The 19,680-nt window shown below is 38.6% G+C and overlaps 1 protein-coding gene across 8 annotated transcripts in view; it reads right to left on the bottom strand.

Annotated features, from left to right (window-relative positions):
- LOC108695813 (protein Aster-B) overlaps positions 1–19,680 on the bottom strand; it is a 147,009-nt gene that overhangs the window by 16,448 nt on the left and 110,881 nt on the right. For 7 of the 8 annotated variants that reach the window (XM_041569146.1, XM_041569154.1, XM_041569150.1 and 4 more), the window contains one exon: positions 647–731. In XM_041569146.1, coding sequence (XP_041425080.1) covers positions 647–731 — 85 coding nt within the window. Of the gene's footprint in view, positions 1–646; positions 732–7,920; positions 8,943–19,680 lie in introns of those variants that run through there. The other variant, XM_041569152.1, reaches the window with a different exon arrangement.

Genomic DNA, 19,680 nt, shown 5'->3' with positions numbered 1-19,680 from the left:
ACTTCGAAATTCGAATAATCTGACCCTTAATGTTTAGTGACAGTAAGTTAAGCAATTTCAAGAGCTTTACTTTTACACCCATTTTATAATGTAGATAACACTTAACCTCATACACTGAAGGGAAGAATTATAAAAGCATTCCCATTTGCCTCATTTAGCCAAGTGGAAGTGTGGATCCGTTTAAGTTCTGATTGCTTTGAAGGACCAAGTATGCACAGATGATATACAGATCAGAAGTTCACAGAATTCATGGATAACTTTTCTAAGTCACTACAGTAGAATCCCCATTTTACATCCCCTGATTTAATGTTTTCCCTTATTTTACATTGTTGTTTTATGGTCCCACCTATATATATCATGCAGAATATATGTTTTGATTTTACATTTTCCTGGATTTTACATAATTTTTTTCTGATCCCCTGAAAAACGTAAAATGGGGGTTCTACTGTGTTTACATAACAGGACAATATTTGGTGCATACCACATTTAGAACTTAAATTTGATTATATAACATGCCCCACAGGCTCCTCAGTTAATGTGAAAATAGCATTTAGTAAATAAATTACTTTGTTAAGGACATACAAGAGTTAGTTATTTACAAAGTTTTTACCATTATTTACTAGACACCAAAGGCATTGTTCCTTACCAACAATGAGGCGCTCAGAATCCGGTAGCTGTTTAAAGAGTTTTCGAAAGTCTTCATTTCTTTGTTTGTATGTTGGACTAAGCACCTGAAAATGCAAATAGGAATTAATAAAATAGAAATTACTCAAGGACAGTTAAACAGGAGGGGACCAGCCAACAATAGCCAAACAGACAGTATGCAAGTGCAGTATGCCAGCTATGGCCTGATGTGCAAATGAACTGTAATAACAAAACAAAAAGATGGTGCCAAAGGGTGTGAAACAAAGACAGAGAAAGAATGAGTATGCAAGGAGGATGAGTAGAAAGCAGATTGCTTATTGCTGATAATGGGAATGTAAAATATAAATATTCAATCTTAAACGGTTTAAAATATGCATGAAAGAACAGACATGCACTAATCACCATAAATATGAAGTTACAGATGAAGCCACTTTGCTTTGTGTGTTTGACACAGAATAACTAAACTCAGATATCCCACTTATCCCATTTAACACAGAAAATTGTGTCACAGCATCCCATCCCATCCCATTGTGAACAATGGTGCTTTGGTATGCTAATGAAAAAGGTTAAATGCATTAAACGAGTTAAGATGACTTTAGATAACACAGTTTCTTCAATTAATCCCAAATCATGACACATTTAGCTCACAAATCCAAGTGGCTTCATCTGTAGTTCATATAAATATGAAGAAATATGAACTTAGCTCCATTAACTAAAAACTGGAAAAGGACGCATTTTCATGCAATTGCTAGATTTGCTTGGTCACTTGACGCAATGTACATTGCTTGTAGTACAAAGGTATTTTTGGCTGGTTTGAAGGCTGCATAGGAGGTGATATCATGTGGGTGACAAAATGCCCCATGTAGCATTACCCTCAATGAGAGATAAAATATCTTTCTCCTTTAAACAATGAAGGCTTCCAGAGTAATTAAAATACCCATACACTGGCAATATACCATTAACAAAATATCTCCATCTCTCAGCAGAACCCAATATTGTGGGTCTTTATAAACTGCAAATATTTTAAAAAATAAATCCACCTTTAAATAAATGTTCGGTCTGTTATAAATGGACCTATTGTAAGTAACTTTTCAAGTTGTCTACATGCTGTGATTTATTGGTGTTCCTATTCTGCTTGTTTCCAGGCTGTAAGTGAAAAAAATGCTAGGTGTTTGTCAGGGTCACTGACCCTGACAACCAAAAAAGCAGAATGACTTTGCTGATTTATTTTTATCGTCATTCTTATTTTCAATCACTTATCTCTTCTTCCACTCCCTCTACCAATATTAGTCTTTTTTAATTGCAAGACTGTTTTATTGGTAGAGGACAGCCAAAAGAACCAGCATATTTTATAAAAATACCAATTTGTGGCTGTGGAAAATTTTGTTTTATTTAAATTTTTTTTAAGTACATTAATAGTAAAGATATGTGGGTTTGATAGTGTTGCTCATTTAAATAATGGTACCAGTATGGTTGTAACAGATACAGAAAAGGCAAATGTGCTAAATCAGTTCTTTTTTTTGTGTGAGTATACAATAGAGTTCCCAGGCTCACTTCATAGCTGCACTGTTGGCTCAGCTCAATCGAGTCAGTGGCTGACTCAGGATATAATTCATAAAGCATTAATAAAAAATTTATGTAAACAAGAGGCCAGGGCCAGATGGCATACACCCCCGGGTTCTAAGAGAGCTCAGTTCAGTTTTAGACCGGCCCTTATTTCTGACTTCAGATTCGCTTTCATTGGAGAAATTCCAATTTTTAAAAAGGGATTATGATCTCAGCCTGGCAATTATAGGCCAGTAAATTTGACATCTGTGGTGGGCAAATTATTTGAAGGCTTGTTAAGAGATCACATTTAAAATTTTGTCCTAGTGAATGGCATTATGAGCAGCAATCAACATGGCTTTATGAAGGATAGGTCATGTCAGACAAATCTGATTGCTTTTTATGATGAGGTAAGTAAGATGCTGGACAGTGGGGAAGCAGTAGATGTGATCTATTTGTATTTTGCCAAAGCATTTAATACTGTGCCTTAAACTAAGTCTGTTGGGCTTAATGGAGTCGTTTGCACATGGATAGGAAACTGGCTACAGGATTTGGAGCAGAGGGTGGTTGTTAATGGTACATTCTCTACTTGGAGTAAGGTTCTTAGTGGGGTCCATCAGGGCTTGGTATTGGGTCCACTTTTATTTAACTTGTTCATTAATGACTTGTAAGTAATTTATCAGTGTTTGCAGACAAAATTATCCAGCCCATTAATTCCATCCAGGATGTGGCATGCTTGCAACAGGATCTTGACAAACTGGCAATTTTGGCAGGTAAGTGGCAAATGAGATCAATGTTGATAAATAAATAAAAAAGTCATGCACCTGGGATGTAAAAATATCCAAGCTGCTTATACCCATAATGGAACTGCACTAGGCAAATCCATAATGGAAAAGGACCTTGGATTTCTTGTAGATAATACACTTGGGTGTAGCAAGCAATGCCAGTCAGCAGCATCAAGGGCAAATAAGTGATATTAAAAGGGGCATTGATTCACGGGAGGAGGGGGTCATTCTTCCATTGTATAGAGCACTCGTAAGGCCCCATCTAGAATTTGCCTTACAATTTTGGTCTCCAGTGCTGAAACAAGACATTCAGGACCCTCTCTAAATTAGAGAGGGTACAGAGAAGGGCAACTAAGCTGGTAAAAGGTATGGAAAATCTTAGCTATGAGGAAAGACTGGCCAAATTGGGGTTGTTCACACTGGAGAGGAGGCACTTAAGGGGTTATATGATAACTATGTATAAATATTGTAAGGGGATCATATAATAATCTCTCTTATGCTTTATTTACCAATAGGTCTTTCCAGCTGATGCAAGGTCACCCATTCCGATTAGAAGAAAGGAGGTTCCGCCTAAATATTCGGAAGGGTTTTTTTTTACAGTGAGAGCTCTAAAGATGTGGAATTTTCTCCCTGAATCAGTCATACAGGCTGATACATCAAATAGGGGGTTAGGGTTGGATGGCTTTTTAGCTAGTGAAGGAATACAGGGTTATGGAGGATAGCTCACTGTACAAGTTGATCCAGGGACTAGTCCGATTGTCATTTTGGAGTCAGGAAGGAATTTTTTTCCCCTTCTGAGGCAAATTGTAGAGGCTTCAAATAGTCTTTTTGCCTTCCTATGGATCAACTAGCAGTTAGGAAGGTTAAAATACAGTAAAAAGGTTGAACTTGATGGACATGTGACTTTTTTCAACCTAACTTAATATGTTACTATGTTACTATGCCATAGACACTAGCCTTAGTCCAAAGTGATTATGCTTTCAATGATATTATGTGAATAAACCTTCTTCAAGTGGTGACTTTACACATTTATATTATCAAGAATATAATCAAGTTAATTAATTTGCCACCTTGCCGCTGAAAACTGTTCTACTGACAAATGGACACTTGTGGAGATATATATGAATGTCATCCCTACAAACAGAAATATTTACACCAAACGAGCAGCTGACTGAACTATACAATATGCTTTAGGTATTTTGTACTGTCCTAAACTTGATTCAAAACTTTCTTTAGTATCACATTCTATGTTAGAAAGCAACAAGGGAAAGTTGTGCTCACCACTATTTTTTAAAACCATTAGGTGGGGGTGCAATGAGGGTGTGACCACAAAATACATATAGTCAACTACAAGAGGTCCTCTGCACTCATATATATATATATATAGATATATATATAGATATAGATATATATATATATATATATATGTATATATATATATGTATATATATATATATATATATATATATATATATATATATATATATATATATATATATATATATATATATATATATATATATATATATATATATGTCCATGGAAAATGATCAGCACTCACAGGTCTTAGAAATTCTGCATTATTTATTTTTTGAAAGGTAAGGACTGATCTTTTCGCCTATACTAAGGCTTTTCTCAAAGGGAAAGGCCTTAGGATAGGCCGAAACGTCAGTCCTTACCTTTTAAAAAATAAATAATTCTGAATTTTTAAGACATGTGCGGATCATTTTCTATGGACATATTCACAATTTTGACTCTGCACCCAGACATATTAATGATTTATTTGTGAGTGCTGGCTCTTCACTGAACTATATATATATATATATATATATATATATATATATATATATATATATATATATATATATATATATATGACGCTGAGAGAGGGATAGTGAAGACAATTGTGATTATTTCAGAAACAATGCAGAATATGTAATTGGTTGTATTTAGAAAGTTTCTTATTTCAGTATGACTAAGCTTATATTAAATTTTCATTTTCACAATAGTTCCCTTTTAAGTACTATGTGAAAAAACAATGAAATGCATACACTAGAAAAGATCTTTGGGTAGTTTGGCTAACTGGCAGGTGGGACTACTGAGGCTGCAAGGCACCAAAGTGGGTAATGAAGGGTGTCGGGACTGTGGGGAGGTACTGGGGGCAGAGGGAACCCTGGGAATGGCTACATGGGATGGAAGGATTGGTTAATGGCACTAAGGGAGGGCTGTTATAAAAAGGGGAAGCTGCTTACCCTCCTTCTCTTGTGACGTCATGAGCACCTGGAGTGCTGTGCAGGCTGGCAGCGTGTCTGGTCTCCCCTAATGGCTGCCGATTATCCCACCCCCCACCCATTGCACTGTTATACTTATATTGTTACATTTATGTGTTAAAAAAATTTCAATGGATTGTTTTCCATATTATTAAGAATGTGTTATATAAAAAAATATATATATATATATTATTGTCACAGCTGTTGGCGGGTAATTGTTTTTGGGTTTTACCATTTGGCTATGGCTGTTAGGTTTTTCCCTTTACATGCCCACAGTGGCTACGGTGGCTGGCATCTGTGGTAACCTGGGCTTGGTATAACATGGCAAGGACAGGGTTATCGTTTTATTGGCAAATATGGTTTTAATAAAAGCTGTGGCCAACCTTCACCCACGAAAATGAAAAACTGAGTCTTTTGTTTTATTTAAATGTTAGCTCACAAGCGACTGCCTCCCACAGTCTGATCTGATCATTGGGTGCACAAGTGAGCACACCTTTTACACTCCTCATTTAGCTTTTTCTTTTTCATCTCCTTCTACATCTATACCCACACACGTGTGCACTTATATATATATACAACTTTACTTTGCCTTTATTATAGTCTCTTCACAATCACTCTTTTTTTAAAAAAATGGGCATTGGTCTGGGCTGTCTCCCCTTCAAAAGCCGCATATGCAGGTGGCGGGGGAGGATCTAGTCCACAGATTGAAACCAAGGTTTTATATTTTGATCACAGGTAAACAAGTTAGGGACCACCATATGGGGTTTACCTCAACGTGGTATGGCGGCTTACCAATTTTATGATCATAACTTTGTAACAAAAAACCCTGTTTTTCTTTTTTTAGACAGGGGATTATTGTATTTAAATATGTTTTTATATGGCCTTAGGAGTGCACCCACAACCCTCCTTTTTTGCACAAGCGATTGAGGATCACACTGGCCAAATATTGGTCAGGCAGACTATATTTTGATCCCCTATAGACCAGTCAATAGGCTCAGGGTCGGACTGGGGTGCTTGGGGCCCACCTGGGCTACTGCCCCAGGGCCCCCCTCCGGCCCCCGCTGCTGCTCTAGTGCACCGCGTCGATGTGCCGGGTCTCTGCGTGTGCGCACAGCACCACTTCAGTACGCATGCGTGCAGGGCAGCGTTGTGCGCATTCGCAAAATGTTTATTTTGCCGCAACCCCCGACAAAGAGGGGTCGCGCAACACCAAGAAGTGGATCTGGGCCGGCGGGGCCCACAAGAGCCCGGGGCCCACAGGGTTTTTTCCCCAGTCCCAGTCCGACACTAAATAGGCTGTCAACTTATTTACAGGAATTCTGTCATGATTTTTATGGCACAGTTTTTATTCCTAAATTACACTTAAATAATTCACTCTACTATATAAAATTCCAATTCTAACCCAACAAGTTTTTTTTTTAGTTGTAATATTGGTGTGTAGGCAGCCATCTCAGGTCATTTTGCCTGGTCGTGTGCTTTCCGAAAGAGCCAGTGCTGCACTATAGAACTGCTTTTTGAAAGGCGACTTTTGAAAGTCGCAGTGGGGTTTTTTACTACTGAGTGTTGTTCTTAGATCTACCAGGGAGCTGTTATCTTCCCACTGTTCAGCTGATGGGCTGCTTGGGGGGAGGAGGGGAAGGGTGATATTACTCCAACTTGCATTGCAGAAGTAAAGAGTGGCTGAAGTTCATCAAAGCACAAGTCACATGACTGGGGGCACCTCAGAAACTAACAATATGTCTAGCCCCATGTCAGATTAAATATAAATATATGAAAATTAAAAAAATCAGTTTTGAAAAATGGATTTCAGTGCAGAAGTCTGCTGGAACAGCGCTATTAACTGATGTATTTTGAAAAAAAACATGTTTTCCCATGACAGTATCCCTTTAAGTCCACAGCCAATATTGATCTTTGTACAGTCACATTTACAGTAAGTAAATACTGATAGTGAATGGCCGCTTTAGACCTTCATTAAATTACTCTTTCACCCAATTACCCAAAAACACATTTGCAATTGTTTCTTTTTCTTTTACTGGTCACATGTTTAAAAGTAAAAATCCTATTGTTGCTATAAGTTACTGCTCCTAGGCAAACGTAGTGCCTTTTTTTTTACATATGAGGGGATGTCCCAAAAGTTCTCTCATCAATAAGTTTAGGACATTAGTATCAAAGGAATATTTCACAGGGGCAGCCCTTGTTATAAATGACAGTAGCCAAAAATGGAGCAATATAATAAATATAGTTGCAAATATGCCTTATTTACTAATGCTGCATTTTTATCCAATTAAAAACCATGCAGTTCACGTTACTTTTCACACCCACTGTCCCTCACATGCTTATCATTCTTCTGACAGTTTCTTTAGGGACACCCAAATATACAGTAGAACTATGGAATGCTTGTGCTAACAAAAGTATGAAACTTTCTATTGCACTTATTTTTTTATTGATCATTTGTATACTGTTCATACCCTTTTGATTTAAAGAACAGCACAGCACAAATATGTGGTGCTATTAAACAAGATTACATTAGGAGATACACACACACACAATCTTTTTTTTTTTTTTTTTTTACTATTCATTTAAACAGAATTATAAACATGAAATATTAAGACATGCTAGTGTATAAGTTTCTTGGGTGTGTGTCCTAATAGATAATTGAGAGAGGTCAGACTTACAGCTGGAACTTCTTCATACTCAGAAGTGTCGTGGACCTCGCACTCCTGTGGAATGTAACTTAACCTGTCCAGGTACCACAGTAAAGCCTCTTCCTGAATACTGTCCATGTCCCAGTCTGTGGTACACTCCATGTTGTCGACTAGATGCTGCTGGAAGGAGTTCTCAGAGGGCATGGAAAGTGTTTCAGTGACTGACTTCTCTTTCATTTTCTCAGTACCACGTTTTGTTCCTCTGTTTTGTCCTCTGTTATCCCCTAACCTCACTATGGCTTCATGCCTTTCAGAATAGTACAATCTCTAGGACACATAGGTCTGAGCTGCATAAAAATGCCACAGAGTTCTTCATTCACTCAATTCTTGCTCAACACTTGTTTGATAATCTCTCTGCTATGAATCCCTCAAACAAACACACTGCTTCTTACCACTCCCCTCCCGTTAAACCACGTGGGTCTCTGCCCTACAGTAACCCTGGCTGTGTTAGTGCAGCCTCCAGCAGATGTTATCCCAGAAACAAATAGAGAAGCAGGAGCAGCAGCAACATGAGACAGGAAACATGTGAGATAAACAGAGACACCCTGCTCAGGCACTCCCCACTCCCACCAAAATCGTTGCCTTCTCATGCAAGGTCACTCCAGAGCAAAGACCCCTTACTAGTCTGACAAGACTGCTCCAGTCCAATTCCCTATTACAAGTGGGAATAGAATCCCTAGTAGTGCATTTAAATAGCTCACATTGAGTTATAACATGCTTGCATTAGTCAGCCTAAATCAATGACTGACCCAAGCAGAGTCAGCATGACTGAAACCTAGCAACAGTTTACCCTGCTTTTTATGACATCCATTAATCTGTTGCTAGAAACCCCTTGCTTGCAAGACTAACAAAATAATGCACAGTTTTTATACTATAGATAAATGTGTTTATGCTTGATAGGAAAACCACCACATAACATCATACAGCACTCTGTTTTCAAACTTTCTCCATATCTGATCACTATAACTGTATGCAAATAAAACCCATGTATTAAGAATAGTGATGGGTGAATCTGACCAGTGTCGGACTGAGACACCAGGAGCCCACCAAAAAACCTTAGACCCGGGACCCACTCTCAGTACTAGTCTCTTTTCTTTACATATTATAATACGATAATCTATTATTCCATCTATTTAGCCTCTTTGAAATAGGGAATGGCCATAACATAGGCCAAATGTTTAGCAGCATGAGGGCCCACTGACACTTGGGCCCACCGGGAGTTTTCCTGGTATCCTGGTGGGCCAGTCCGACACTGAATCTGACCAGTTTCACTTTGCCAAGAATTTGCATGAAAACATGAAACCAAACCCACGAATTTTCAAGTTATTTCCAGTTTATTTGAAGTTCTTAGTCCTTGTGTGTGTTGTTCAAAAAAAGTTAAATCTGGAATAAGGTACACAGATAAAGAGACACTGCTGAATGAAGTACATTCTTCATTCAAGTTATTTCCAGTTTATTTCAAGATCTTAGTCCTTGTGTGTGTTGTTCAAAAAAAGTTAAATCTGGAATAAGGTACACAGATAAAGAGACACTGCTGAATGAAGTACATTCTATCCCCTCTACTTAAATTATACATATTTATATACTGTATATAGGGATTGGCAGCAACAGAAAGGTGCCAGATACAGTATATAAAATTATTTTGACAGTTAACCCTCTGCTGTTAGGTATCATTAAATAAATAATTATGCACCTCCTATTGTAAAATATAATTTTACATATATATATATATATATATATATATATATATATATATATATATATATATATATATATATATGTGTGTGTGTGTGTCGGCACTCACAGGATTTTCAAGCAGAATAAAGAAAAACGTTTTATCTAACTCAACGTTTCGATCCGAGTTAAATGGATAAGTCATAGAGGCGTTCCACAATGAGGCTGAAGGCCATGTAATTCCAAGGATAGAATTTACAGGATGTTTATGGCTCTTGTGCATGATACCAATGTATTATACGGTCCTAATTTTGTGTGTTTAGGTAAGATAATACTCCTATGCTCTCTATAGTAGCAAGAATGACAGAGCCCAATGTCACTCTGAGAGTCTTACAAGAAACATATATTAAGTTCAGTTTGAGAAAAAATGGAAAGTTTGAGTCTAACTAAATAATGAAATTTAGGTTTGTGGGGACTTTTTCTCTCTCCATTCAAAATGTTGTTTTGCAGGAAGTGAGGAGAAACTGTGGCTCTGTCCTGCTCTGCCTGAATATCGACTACCCCTTCTGCTGAACTCTCCTGTCTGATTGATTACCCGGTTTTGACCCTTGCCTGCCTGGTTACGATTTACTTCTGCCTGCCTCGACCCGGCCTGTACTGAAGACGATTCTGGTTTCCTGTTTTGTACCGTGACCCATTGGCCTAAAGACTCTAGCTAACAGTCATGCCCCTCTGCCTATCCAGAACCTCTAGCCTTGCACCTCTCGTTTAAGTCCTGGTGGCATCCAAGTAGCTGAGGGCTCCTCCCAAGGCCAAAGGTGGTCACACTACAGGTGAAGCACGAGCCGAGACCAGGGTGCTTGGCATTTGTTCTGGTGTTGGGTGCCGACCGTGACAGTTCATTGCTGTTTATTTGTGAAGGCTTAGCCTCTTCAAATCTGAAATCCTAATTTATGAATGACCTGGATAGATGTGCTAACTTGAGGCATCAAGGCTTGAAATGTTCATGGAACGTCTTAGTCACTTCCAATATTCTTTTATTTAATTAAATAAGTATGATATTCTCACCACTGAGCTTTGTGGTCATATAGAAGTGTTTTTCCAGAAGTACTATCACAGTTAATTATTAATAAGCAATATACATTTTGTAAGAAAGGAATATTATCTCTTAAAATACACAATATTTCCTGGTAAAGCAACATGCTGTTAAAGGTACAAAAGTAGTGGGCACAGAGAAACATGTGTGAGAAGCTGAAGGACTCAGATTTAAACAGTGCCATCTGTAAATCAAGTATTCGCATCAGTCATTGTTTGAACGAAATAAAAGATGGACATTATTTGTGCATTCTCTACCAATTAATTCAGGTGGGGTTTATCACTTTACGACAGATCAAATAGTTCTGCCCAGTTATCAATCCACACTGGATGATGCAGGCCATGGCTGACAGACCAATAGGAGGCCCAATATTGTGGTTTTTACATTTAAATGGAATTGGTCTTCTATTGGAGAGCAAGTGGGCTGGGCAATGAATGATACTACTTTCCTAGGAGGCAGTGATGATCCTGCACACACTCCCTTGTTTTCATTGTATCTGAATTTTATGCTCTTCATTAACACAGCTTTATTTGGGAGTCTTTTGGAACACTGGTCATTATTGACAGGGGGTCTACATTATAATACAGATTTGTCTCTCTTCCCTGTAGCCGTGTAAGTCATTGTATCCATTAGTGTCTGCTGCCCATAAGGAAGCAGTTGACTTGATCCACTCTCTATTGGCAGAGAGTAACAAATATAATAATATATCTCACTGATGCTCCTATTTCTCTTCACACAGATATTCCTATGGAGGACACTTGAAATAATAATCAATTTCAAAGACAAATCAGCCATCAAAACCTGCCTAACATTATTCAGAGAAAGGCAACAACACCATCTTCAAATTGTCTATGAGTGGGACTTTTAGTATGTAACCTTACAGTATATATCTGCCAGTCCAACCACTTCAGCAAGAAAATCCAACTACTCCACAGCTCGCAATGTAAAAAAAAACATTTTGCACTTTAAGATGGAACCTCCTTTTTTCTTATCTTAGAAGATGCCCTTATGTCTGCTACAAGACTCTGCTGATGGTGTTGGTGGTGGTGAAGGCAATGTAAGTGCAAAAAAATTAAAAATTAGTATACATACACAGATTTGGTAGGGTAGGTTGTCCATTATCAACTAAATATTGCCCACATTTATAGGCAAGTATAGCCCCTAGGGGGACAAATCTATCCTGTGATGTTATCAGATGTATGACATTTAAACATGTACAAACCCTTTTGTGTTACCGATTCTCTAATGTATATGTCCAATTTGTTTAGGCCATATAACCACATATCGCTCAATACTGCTCAAGCAGCTTACAGCATGATAAAGCAAAATCAATTTCATGACCCCTAATAAAAAAAAGTTGGGAAATCCCTTGACCTATTTTATGAGCCTGTCTGAGTCATGCAAAAACCATGCAAATAGGAATGAGTGTTGTAAGCACATTTGTTGGAGAAGTTAATAATTGACTAAAGTTGCGTTTCAGATGTATAATCTAAAAATTGTCTGTAGATGTGGGAAGGCTATAACACAGTAGCTGTGACTTATCTCTGCCTTGCACCGAAACTCCTAGAGAGATAAAACTGCTTAGTGATAGAATATTAACTGTACAGTAAACATGATAGCTGGGACTGGCTGGCACTACCTGGCAGGGAACAGTGAAACAGGATCATCTGCTAATTATATTACTTATACTTAGTATTTTTATGACAGAGAAAAACCTTCCACACACTACATGGAATAAAAAAAAAGACACATATTTTTAAAAAAATACATATATATATATATATATATATATATATATATATATATATATATATATATATATATATATATATATTAGTTTTATTAGCTAGGAGATATTTGCTGCATAGTGTTTTCCCGAAATCTGCAGCAGTAACACATACTCTCATAGAAGATTTCATGTGACACAAACCCTAGTGGGAACATACATACCCTAAAGTTTTGCTTCTTGTGAGGGTTTTGGGGTACACAAAGGAAAATAATGAGATGCAGCAGGGAAAGGCAGAAACAAAAATGGAAGCAGAAAACTAGTATTCAGCATGCTGTGGAAATAAAGTCCCTTATTGATATTAACAAAAAATATTAAAAGAAAACTTTGGCCCTTGAGAGCTCTTCTGAGTCTCTATTCATTAATCATGTGCTGAATTGACCATATCCGTAAAACACAATGCTCCATTGGCCGAATTATCATGAGGTATAGTAGAATGTTCCATCAGTTTTACAGAGCAAGTATCTAAGTTTAGATATACAAGCACCATTGTTATACTTGCTGCTTACTATGCCATCATGTACAGTTCCATATAACTATGACATATTGTCACTATTACCTTCATGCAAATCCACAGAATACTGATTTACAAAAGTCAGAGAAAAGGATTATGGGATAATTAGAGCCTTATAAAATTCAGAAATGACAAAAGTGACACCAAAAGGTTTCTAGCATCTATGAACTGCAGGAGGTATAGGGGTCAGTACAGTAAGATCCTTACTCTGCGAATGTGCTGCCGCTCATGCTGAGGGAAAAAGAAAAGAAAACAAGAAAACCAGAAACATGACACAATGACACATGCAGTGACAAATTAAACAAACACGCAATATGGAGTGAGTACAGCATACAGAAAGTCAGCACAAGCCATTCTGGTTTCTGAAGCATGGTCTCATTACTTGGCAGATAAGCAATCTCTTGCTGAGCCAGCGCAGCTAATGTAAATAAAGGTTGGTTCTGAAATGAAAATGGAACCTGCCCGTTAAAATGCAGATTTTTAATGGCTGTGAAATGTGTATTGCTGGGGTAAGTTCCAAGTTTTCAGATTCAGGAAACTTCAGCCTGTTGCCTTAAAGGAACAGTAACGTCAAAAAATAAAAGTGTTTTAGCTAATGAAAATATAATGCAGTGTTGCCCTGCACTGGTAAAACTGATGTGTTTGCGTCAGAAACTCTACTATTGTTTATATAAATAAACTGCTGTGTAGCAAATGGGGGCAGCCATTCAAAGGAGAAAAGGCTCAAGTTACACAGCAGATAACAGATAAGCTCTGTCTGTCTAATAGTGTTATCTGTTATCCATTAGTTTACCTGTGCCATATAGCCGTTTTTTCAATTTCCGCCATTGCTCCACAGCAGCTTGTTTATATGAACTATAGTAGTGTTTCTGAAGCAAACAGATCAGTTTTACCAGTGCAGGGCAACAGTACATGATATTTTCATTACTTTAAAACACTTACATCTTTTGGTGTTACTGTTCCTTTTAAAGGAGAAAGAAAGTCCTTTTACAATTGTGGGTGCCAAAAGTTAGGCACCCCAAAGTGATCACATTTACTTACCTGACATCCCGGGCCGTGCTCCTATGAAAAGAAAATAACACCGGCCAGAGATTCTTCCAGCGAGAACCACGGAGCGATCATCTTTACTTTAGCACCCTTTTTTATTTAGTAAAATTACTTTCCTTCTTTTTTAAGCTAAACTACAAGTTTCAAAGGCTCTGTTAGTGATGGCATACTGGACATTGCAGCTGGGAAACCAAAACATTCCAGGTGTATTTTGTATACAGACTGACCCACTGCCAAAGCTTCATGTGTACTGCTGTTTCATTAAAGGAATAGTAACACCAAAAAGTTAGTCTTTAAAGGGGTTCACCTTTAAGTTTAATACATGGCCAATTCTAAGCAACGTTTCAAGTGGTCTTAATTATTTGTTTTTTATAGGTTTTTAGTTATTTGCCGTCTTCTGACATTTTTTAACTTTCATATGGGGGTCACTGACCCCATCTAAAAAACAAATGCTTTGTAAGGCTACAACTTTAATGTTATTGCTACTTTTTATTATTTTATTACTTGTCTTTTTATTAAGGCCCTCTAATATTCATATTTTGGTTTCTTATTCAAAGCAATGCATGGTTGCTATGGTAATTTGGACCCTAGCAACCAAATAGCTGAAATCGCAAACTGGATAGCAGCCGAATAAAAAGCTAAAAAAGTCAAAAACAACAATTTTTAAAAAATCAAAACCTATTGCAAATTGTCTCTACATCATACTAAAAGTTAACTCAAAGGGGAACAACCCCTTTAAATTAATTATAATATAATATAGTGTTGCCCTGCACTGGTAAAAATGTATGTCTGCTTTAGAAAGACTACTGTAATTTTTATAAATAAGCTGCTGTTTAGCCATGGGCAGCCATCCAAAGCTGAAAAGGCACAGGTTAAATAGCAGATAACCGATAAGCATGGTATCTGGTGTTACTGTTCGTTTAAAACTTCTGTAGTGTGATTTGAAAACAAAATTAGAGCCATCACACACAGGTTTTGTTACTTCTTTTTAGGGATGCACCGAATCCACTATTTTGGATTCGGCTGAACCCCCGAATCCTTCGTGAAAGATTCGGCCGAATACCGAACCGAATCCGAAACCCTAATTTGCATATACAAATTAGAGGTGGGAATGGGGGAAAACATTTTTTGCTTCCTTGTTTTCTGACAAAAAGTCATGCGATTTCCCTCCCCGCCCCTAATTTGCGGGCAGAAGGATTCGGCCGAATCCGAATCCTGCTGAAAAAGGCAGAATCCTGGCCGAATCCTGAACCGAATCCTGGATTCGGTGCATCCCTACTTCTTTTGCCTTGTATGGCAACACAGGAATTAATTAATTTAGTCTCCCCTGTAGGCCTGGTCCCACAGGACAAACGGGCTGATAAAATTACAGTTGCCTCTGTGTAAGAGCCCTCTCTGTTAAGACTCTTACAGAGGCCTGAAACATTGCCTTCCTTTTGTCTACTTTATTTTCAAGCCAATAAAGACGCTATGATGCAAAACTGATTCACCTTTAAGGCTCTTACTCACTGGCGTTCTGACCTGCGCTCCCCTGCGTTCCGTTTTTTGGCGTTCAGCCGCAGGGGAGCGCAGGAATAGACGCATGTCATTATTTCAAATGGGGCTGTACTCACTCAGGCGCGTGTAGGTGCCGAACGCAGGAAAAATGCAGCATGTTGCGTCTCAACGGGAGCGCAGGTTAGAACGCCAGTGAGTAAGAGCCCTTACAGTGTGCTGCAGTTCCTCAGACTTGGTATACAATATTGACCTGTGGCAGGTTGGGTTATGTACTGCCTAGCACCTAATCCCAAAGGACTATACACAGACCACTTAATTATTGTGTGGATCTGAGTAGGGCCCTTTGAGTAAAGTAATTAACGATGTATCATGTAACCGGATTCAATCTGTCAGTATTTTAGATTTTGCAGATTTACACCAGGGCTGATCAACTAATCAACTTTTTTAAAACCCCCAGCCAATCTAAGTTTTCATTAGCTTTATGTAAAACACCATCATTTAATTTTTTAATTTTTTTTAATTTTAATCTGGTCACCAAATATGTAATATAGTAAGTGCAATTTATGGAAACAACTTTAAAGGAGAACTAAAGCTTAACTAACAAGTAGAAATGCTGCACATTATGTTTTGGGCTTTTGTACCAGTACAAGGCAACCACAGCCATTTAGCAGTGAAGATCTGTGCTTCTGCATGTGCCCCAGTAGTTTCACATCTTCCGTTCTGCTGATTCAAAACACATGATCTGTACTGTTGTCAATTACCTGAGCTTAGGGAACTCAATCTACAATATAACAATAAACTCTTATATAGCAAACAAATGTCACTATACAAGGCTGATTAGTAATTAATTTAGATTCTTGTTACACTGCAGTTCCAGTGCAATTTGCATAAAAATGTAATACTCAGCCCTGTAGCATCAGTTTATATGACAGACAAACCTAATTTTCTGCTTGATGATTTGTGAAGACCCATAAATTTAGCTTCTCAACAGGTGATCCCCTTTGTACAAATTTGAAGTCCTGGATCTTTACCATTAGAAAGATGCTAAACCACTAGGCTGGTGCATTAATCACAATGTATAAAATATTACATTTCTAGTATTCTTCACTTTTAGAGTTTGGTTATTTAAATATAATTAACAGCGCCTTTCTTCTAAAAAAGAGTCAGCAACACAACACAAAGGTAACCAGTCACTTCCTATTGTGTACAATGAGAAAATAATGGAAAATGTATTTGTTGAACATTTTCCTTACATACAATATAATAATAAACACAGATATTGTAAAATATCATTTTGTGTTCTAGTCTTCAGTAATTTTCTGACCTGCAGCTTTGAGCACAAAATTTGAATATAATTGTGGGTGTTACTAAATATGTTTGCAGACTGGGAAGAATGCACTTTGATGTGATTTGCCAGGATTATTGCAAGTAAAGTGTGGCATATAGATCCAGTTGGAAAGGATTTTTGTAGTCTATAAACAAAGTGCCTTATCTGTCATGGTCTTTAAAGGACAAGGGCTTATCACTAGGGGGAGGCAATTTGTCAAGCAGATAAACTCAGGTCCAGTGCTGAATATGCCCATACCTCCCAGTACTGGATTGGTGAGGGGCATGTTGGTGCCCCCCACTCCTGCACCCTGCCTTAAGTGGCATTCAAAGGCACAGGATAGGGTGTGAGGTACTACATCTCTTAACGCTGCTCTCTGCACCAATTTTTGAGCTGGTGCAAAGCCCACCAACCTTGAGGCACATTGCATTTGCTATGTTAATGAGTACTAAGCGTGCACTATTGCCCCAGGGTAAGTAACTCGCCCCTAGTGTTTCTCTCTCAGTGAATTGTAGCAGGAGGAGAAACATCAGATACTGATCATGTCAAAGTGGATCGAGGCAGTGTTTGTAAGCAACTTTTAGGGTAGGGACACACTGGGCGATTTGGGGAGATTTAGTCGCCTGGCGACTAATCGCCGCGACTTTCCACGACCAATCTTCCCCGAATGCCTCCCCTCACTCTGCGCCTGGATAAAATGAAAAATCGCCTGCGCTAATCACACGCGGTGATTTGTTTTCCGAAGTCGCCCGAAGTTTCCTCGTGAGGCAACTTCGGGCGATTTCGGAAAACGAATCGCCGTGTGTGATTAGCGCCGGCGACTTTTCATTTTATCCAGGCGCAGAGTGAGGGGAGGCATTCGGGGACAAAAGTCGCTGCGATTAGTCGCCAGGCGACTAAATCTCCCCAAATCGCCCAGTGTGTCCCTACCCTTAGGAAATATTTGTAATCAGTTAACATATCTGCATTTACAAATGACAATGTCAACATCTGTTCATTGCCGAATCTAATCACATAATTGGTTTTCTTTGCCTATGCTGTATTTTCCAATCTGACAGTTGCAATCACATAAAAGCATTGATGTCCTAATCAGTAATACGCATGGTCTCTGTCTCACTCTCTCTGTTTCTTTTCTTCTAGTAAGGCAAAAGAAGTGGAATGGATTGTGTCTTTAGGGGAATGGATACAATGTGAGCAGCAAATGTGCATTTTATTTTAGCTTCTAGAAAGGCTACAAGCATCAGGATGAAGCAGTCCAAAAGCAACATGGAAGGCTCAATGTCTTTATATAGATATATGGGGACTCAAAGAATTATATTTAGATACAAAAGCCAGGCATTTGTGATCATTATTCTTTTGTTTCCCACTCTGTCCCTTGTCTGGGGTTTCTACTTGGGATCATTGTTCCCTTAAAAGTGATATGGGGTAACCCCTCTCTTGAAACTACACAGACATGTTATCAAGTCTTTCGTAGAGTATCCTGGTCAGACACTAAGCGTTGCACCAGTGTGAATTGTGACTTTGGTAAAGATTTCTTAACGTGTGGAGGATGAAACAAGTCAAAATGTAACAAAGTGTTTCTATCAGTGGGTTTCACATATAAGTCTGACCAGAGAACCCCCCTCACTCAGAGTAATCAAGGTGTCTAGAAAGGAGAGACTATCCCCACTCACATTCATAGTAAACTTAATAAAAGGCCAAGAGAATAATTATAAGATGTCGAAATGAATATAATGTCAATCTGTAACATTGTGTTTTAAATACGATTAGGAACTTCACCTGTGTGTATTTCAGAATCAAGCAGCCAATAGATGGCGCTACACTAAATTGTATAAAATATGTTCACTTATGTACACTCAGTAGCTTGAGGAAAGGCTAATGTAAGCCTGAAACGTTGCTGTGTTGTATTTTTTGTCTGAGAAAAGCCCCCTGAATAAAGGCTTTTTAAGAAAAATCGCTTTTGCTGGTGCTGTCTATATATGAAAGTTGCAAGATCCAGAGGAAGCCAGACCTGGCTCCCATACATTAAGAAGAAGGGGTGTAACATGCGGTGGCATGGGTGGTGTTGTTATAGGGCCAAACAACAGTGTACACAAACTCTGGCCACCTCTTTTAATAGTCACCACCCCCCTAGCTTCCTCAAAAAGTTCAACAATGTTACCATGGTTGTGTTAAGTGACATCCACACCCCTCGATAACAACACAGCTCAGTCACAAACTGGTACTTGACCTTGCAGAAAATGCTGGGTGCACCCATGAGGTCTTATCACATGGGTCCACATCAGGTGAGTGGTCATTTGTGTGATCTGGAGCAATGGTCAATGAATACCAGGACATACTTATACCCTGCCGTGGCCTCTTAGATGGCCTCAAAATTCATAGCCACAAGTCAACTACTGGGAACACTGTTGGCATGCTTGCTTGCACAATAGCCCCTAGTCATGGAAATATTGCCACACTAGCTGCTCTGTCTTTGCAGCCATAAAGTGCCCCTTGGTTTCATGCATGATGTGGCACATGTCTCTCATCTGGGCCACAGGGACCATTAATTGCAAGGCCATTTGTTGCTCTTTTTTCCATTTGCTTTCACAATAGAGGAAGCTATCCCATGACCAATCGGACAAAGCCTCTCAGCAACATCTAAGCCCCAGAGGTCATCCAGCTTCTTACCCGGCCAGAGGGTGGATGGGCTTATTGTGGAGGGACATGCCAGGCTTATTATGAATGGTGTAATAAAACTAGGCCAGATGGGCCAACCAACTTTGCCAAGGGTGCCAGGCCAGGCTGAC

The sequence above is a fragment of the Xenopus laevis genome, chromosome 7L (assembly GCF_017654675.1).
Source record: "Xenopus laevis strain J_2021 chromosome 7L, Xenopus_laevis_v10.1, whole genome shotgun sequence".
Classification (NCBI taxonomy): Eukaryota; Metazoa; Chordata; class Amphibia; order Anura; family Pipidae; genus Xenopus; species Xenopus laevis.
This window is presented reverse-complemented; position numbering and strand designations above follow the sequence as displayed.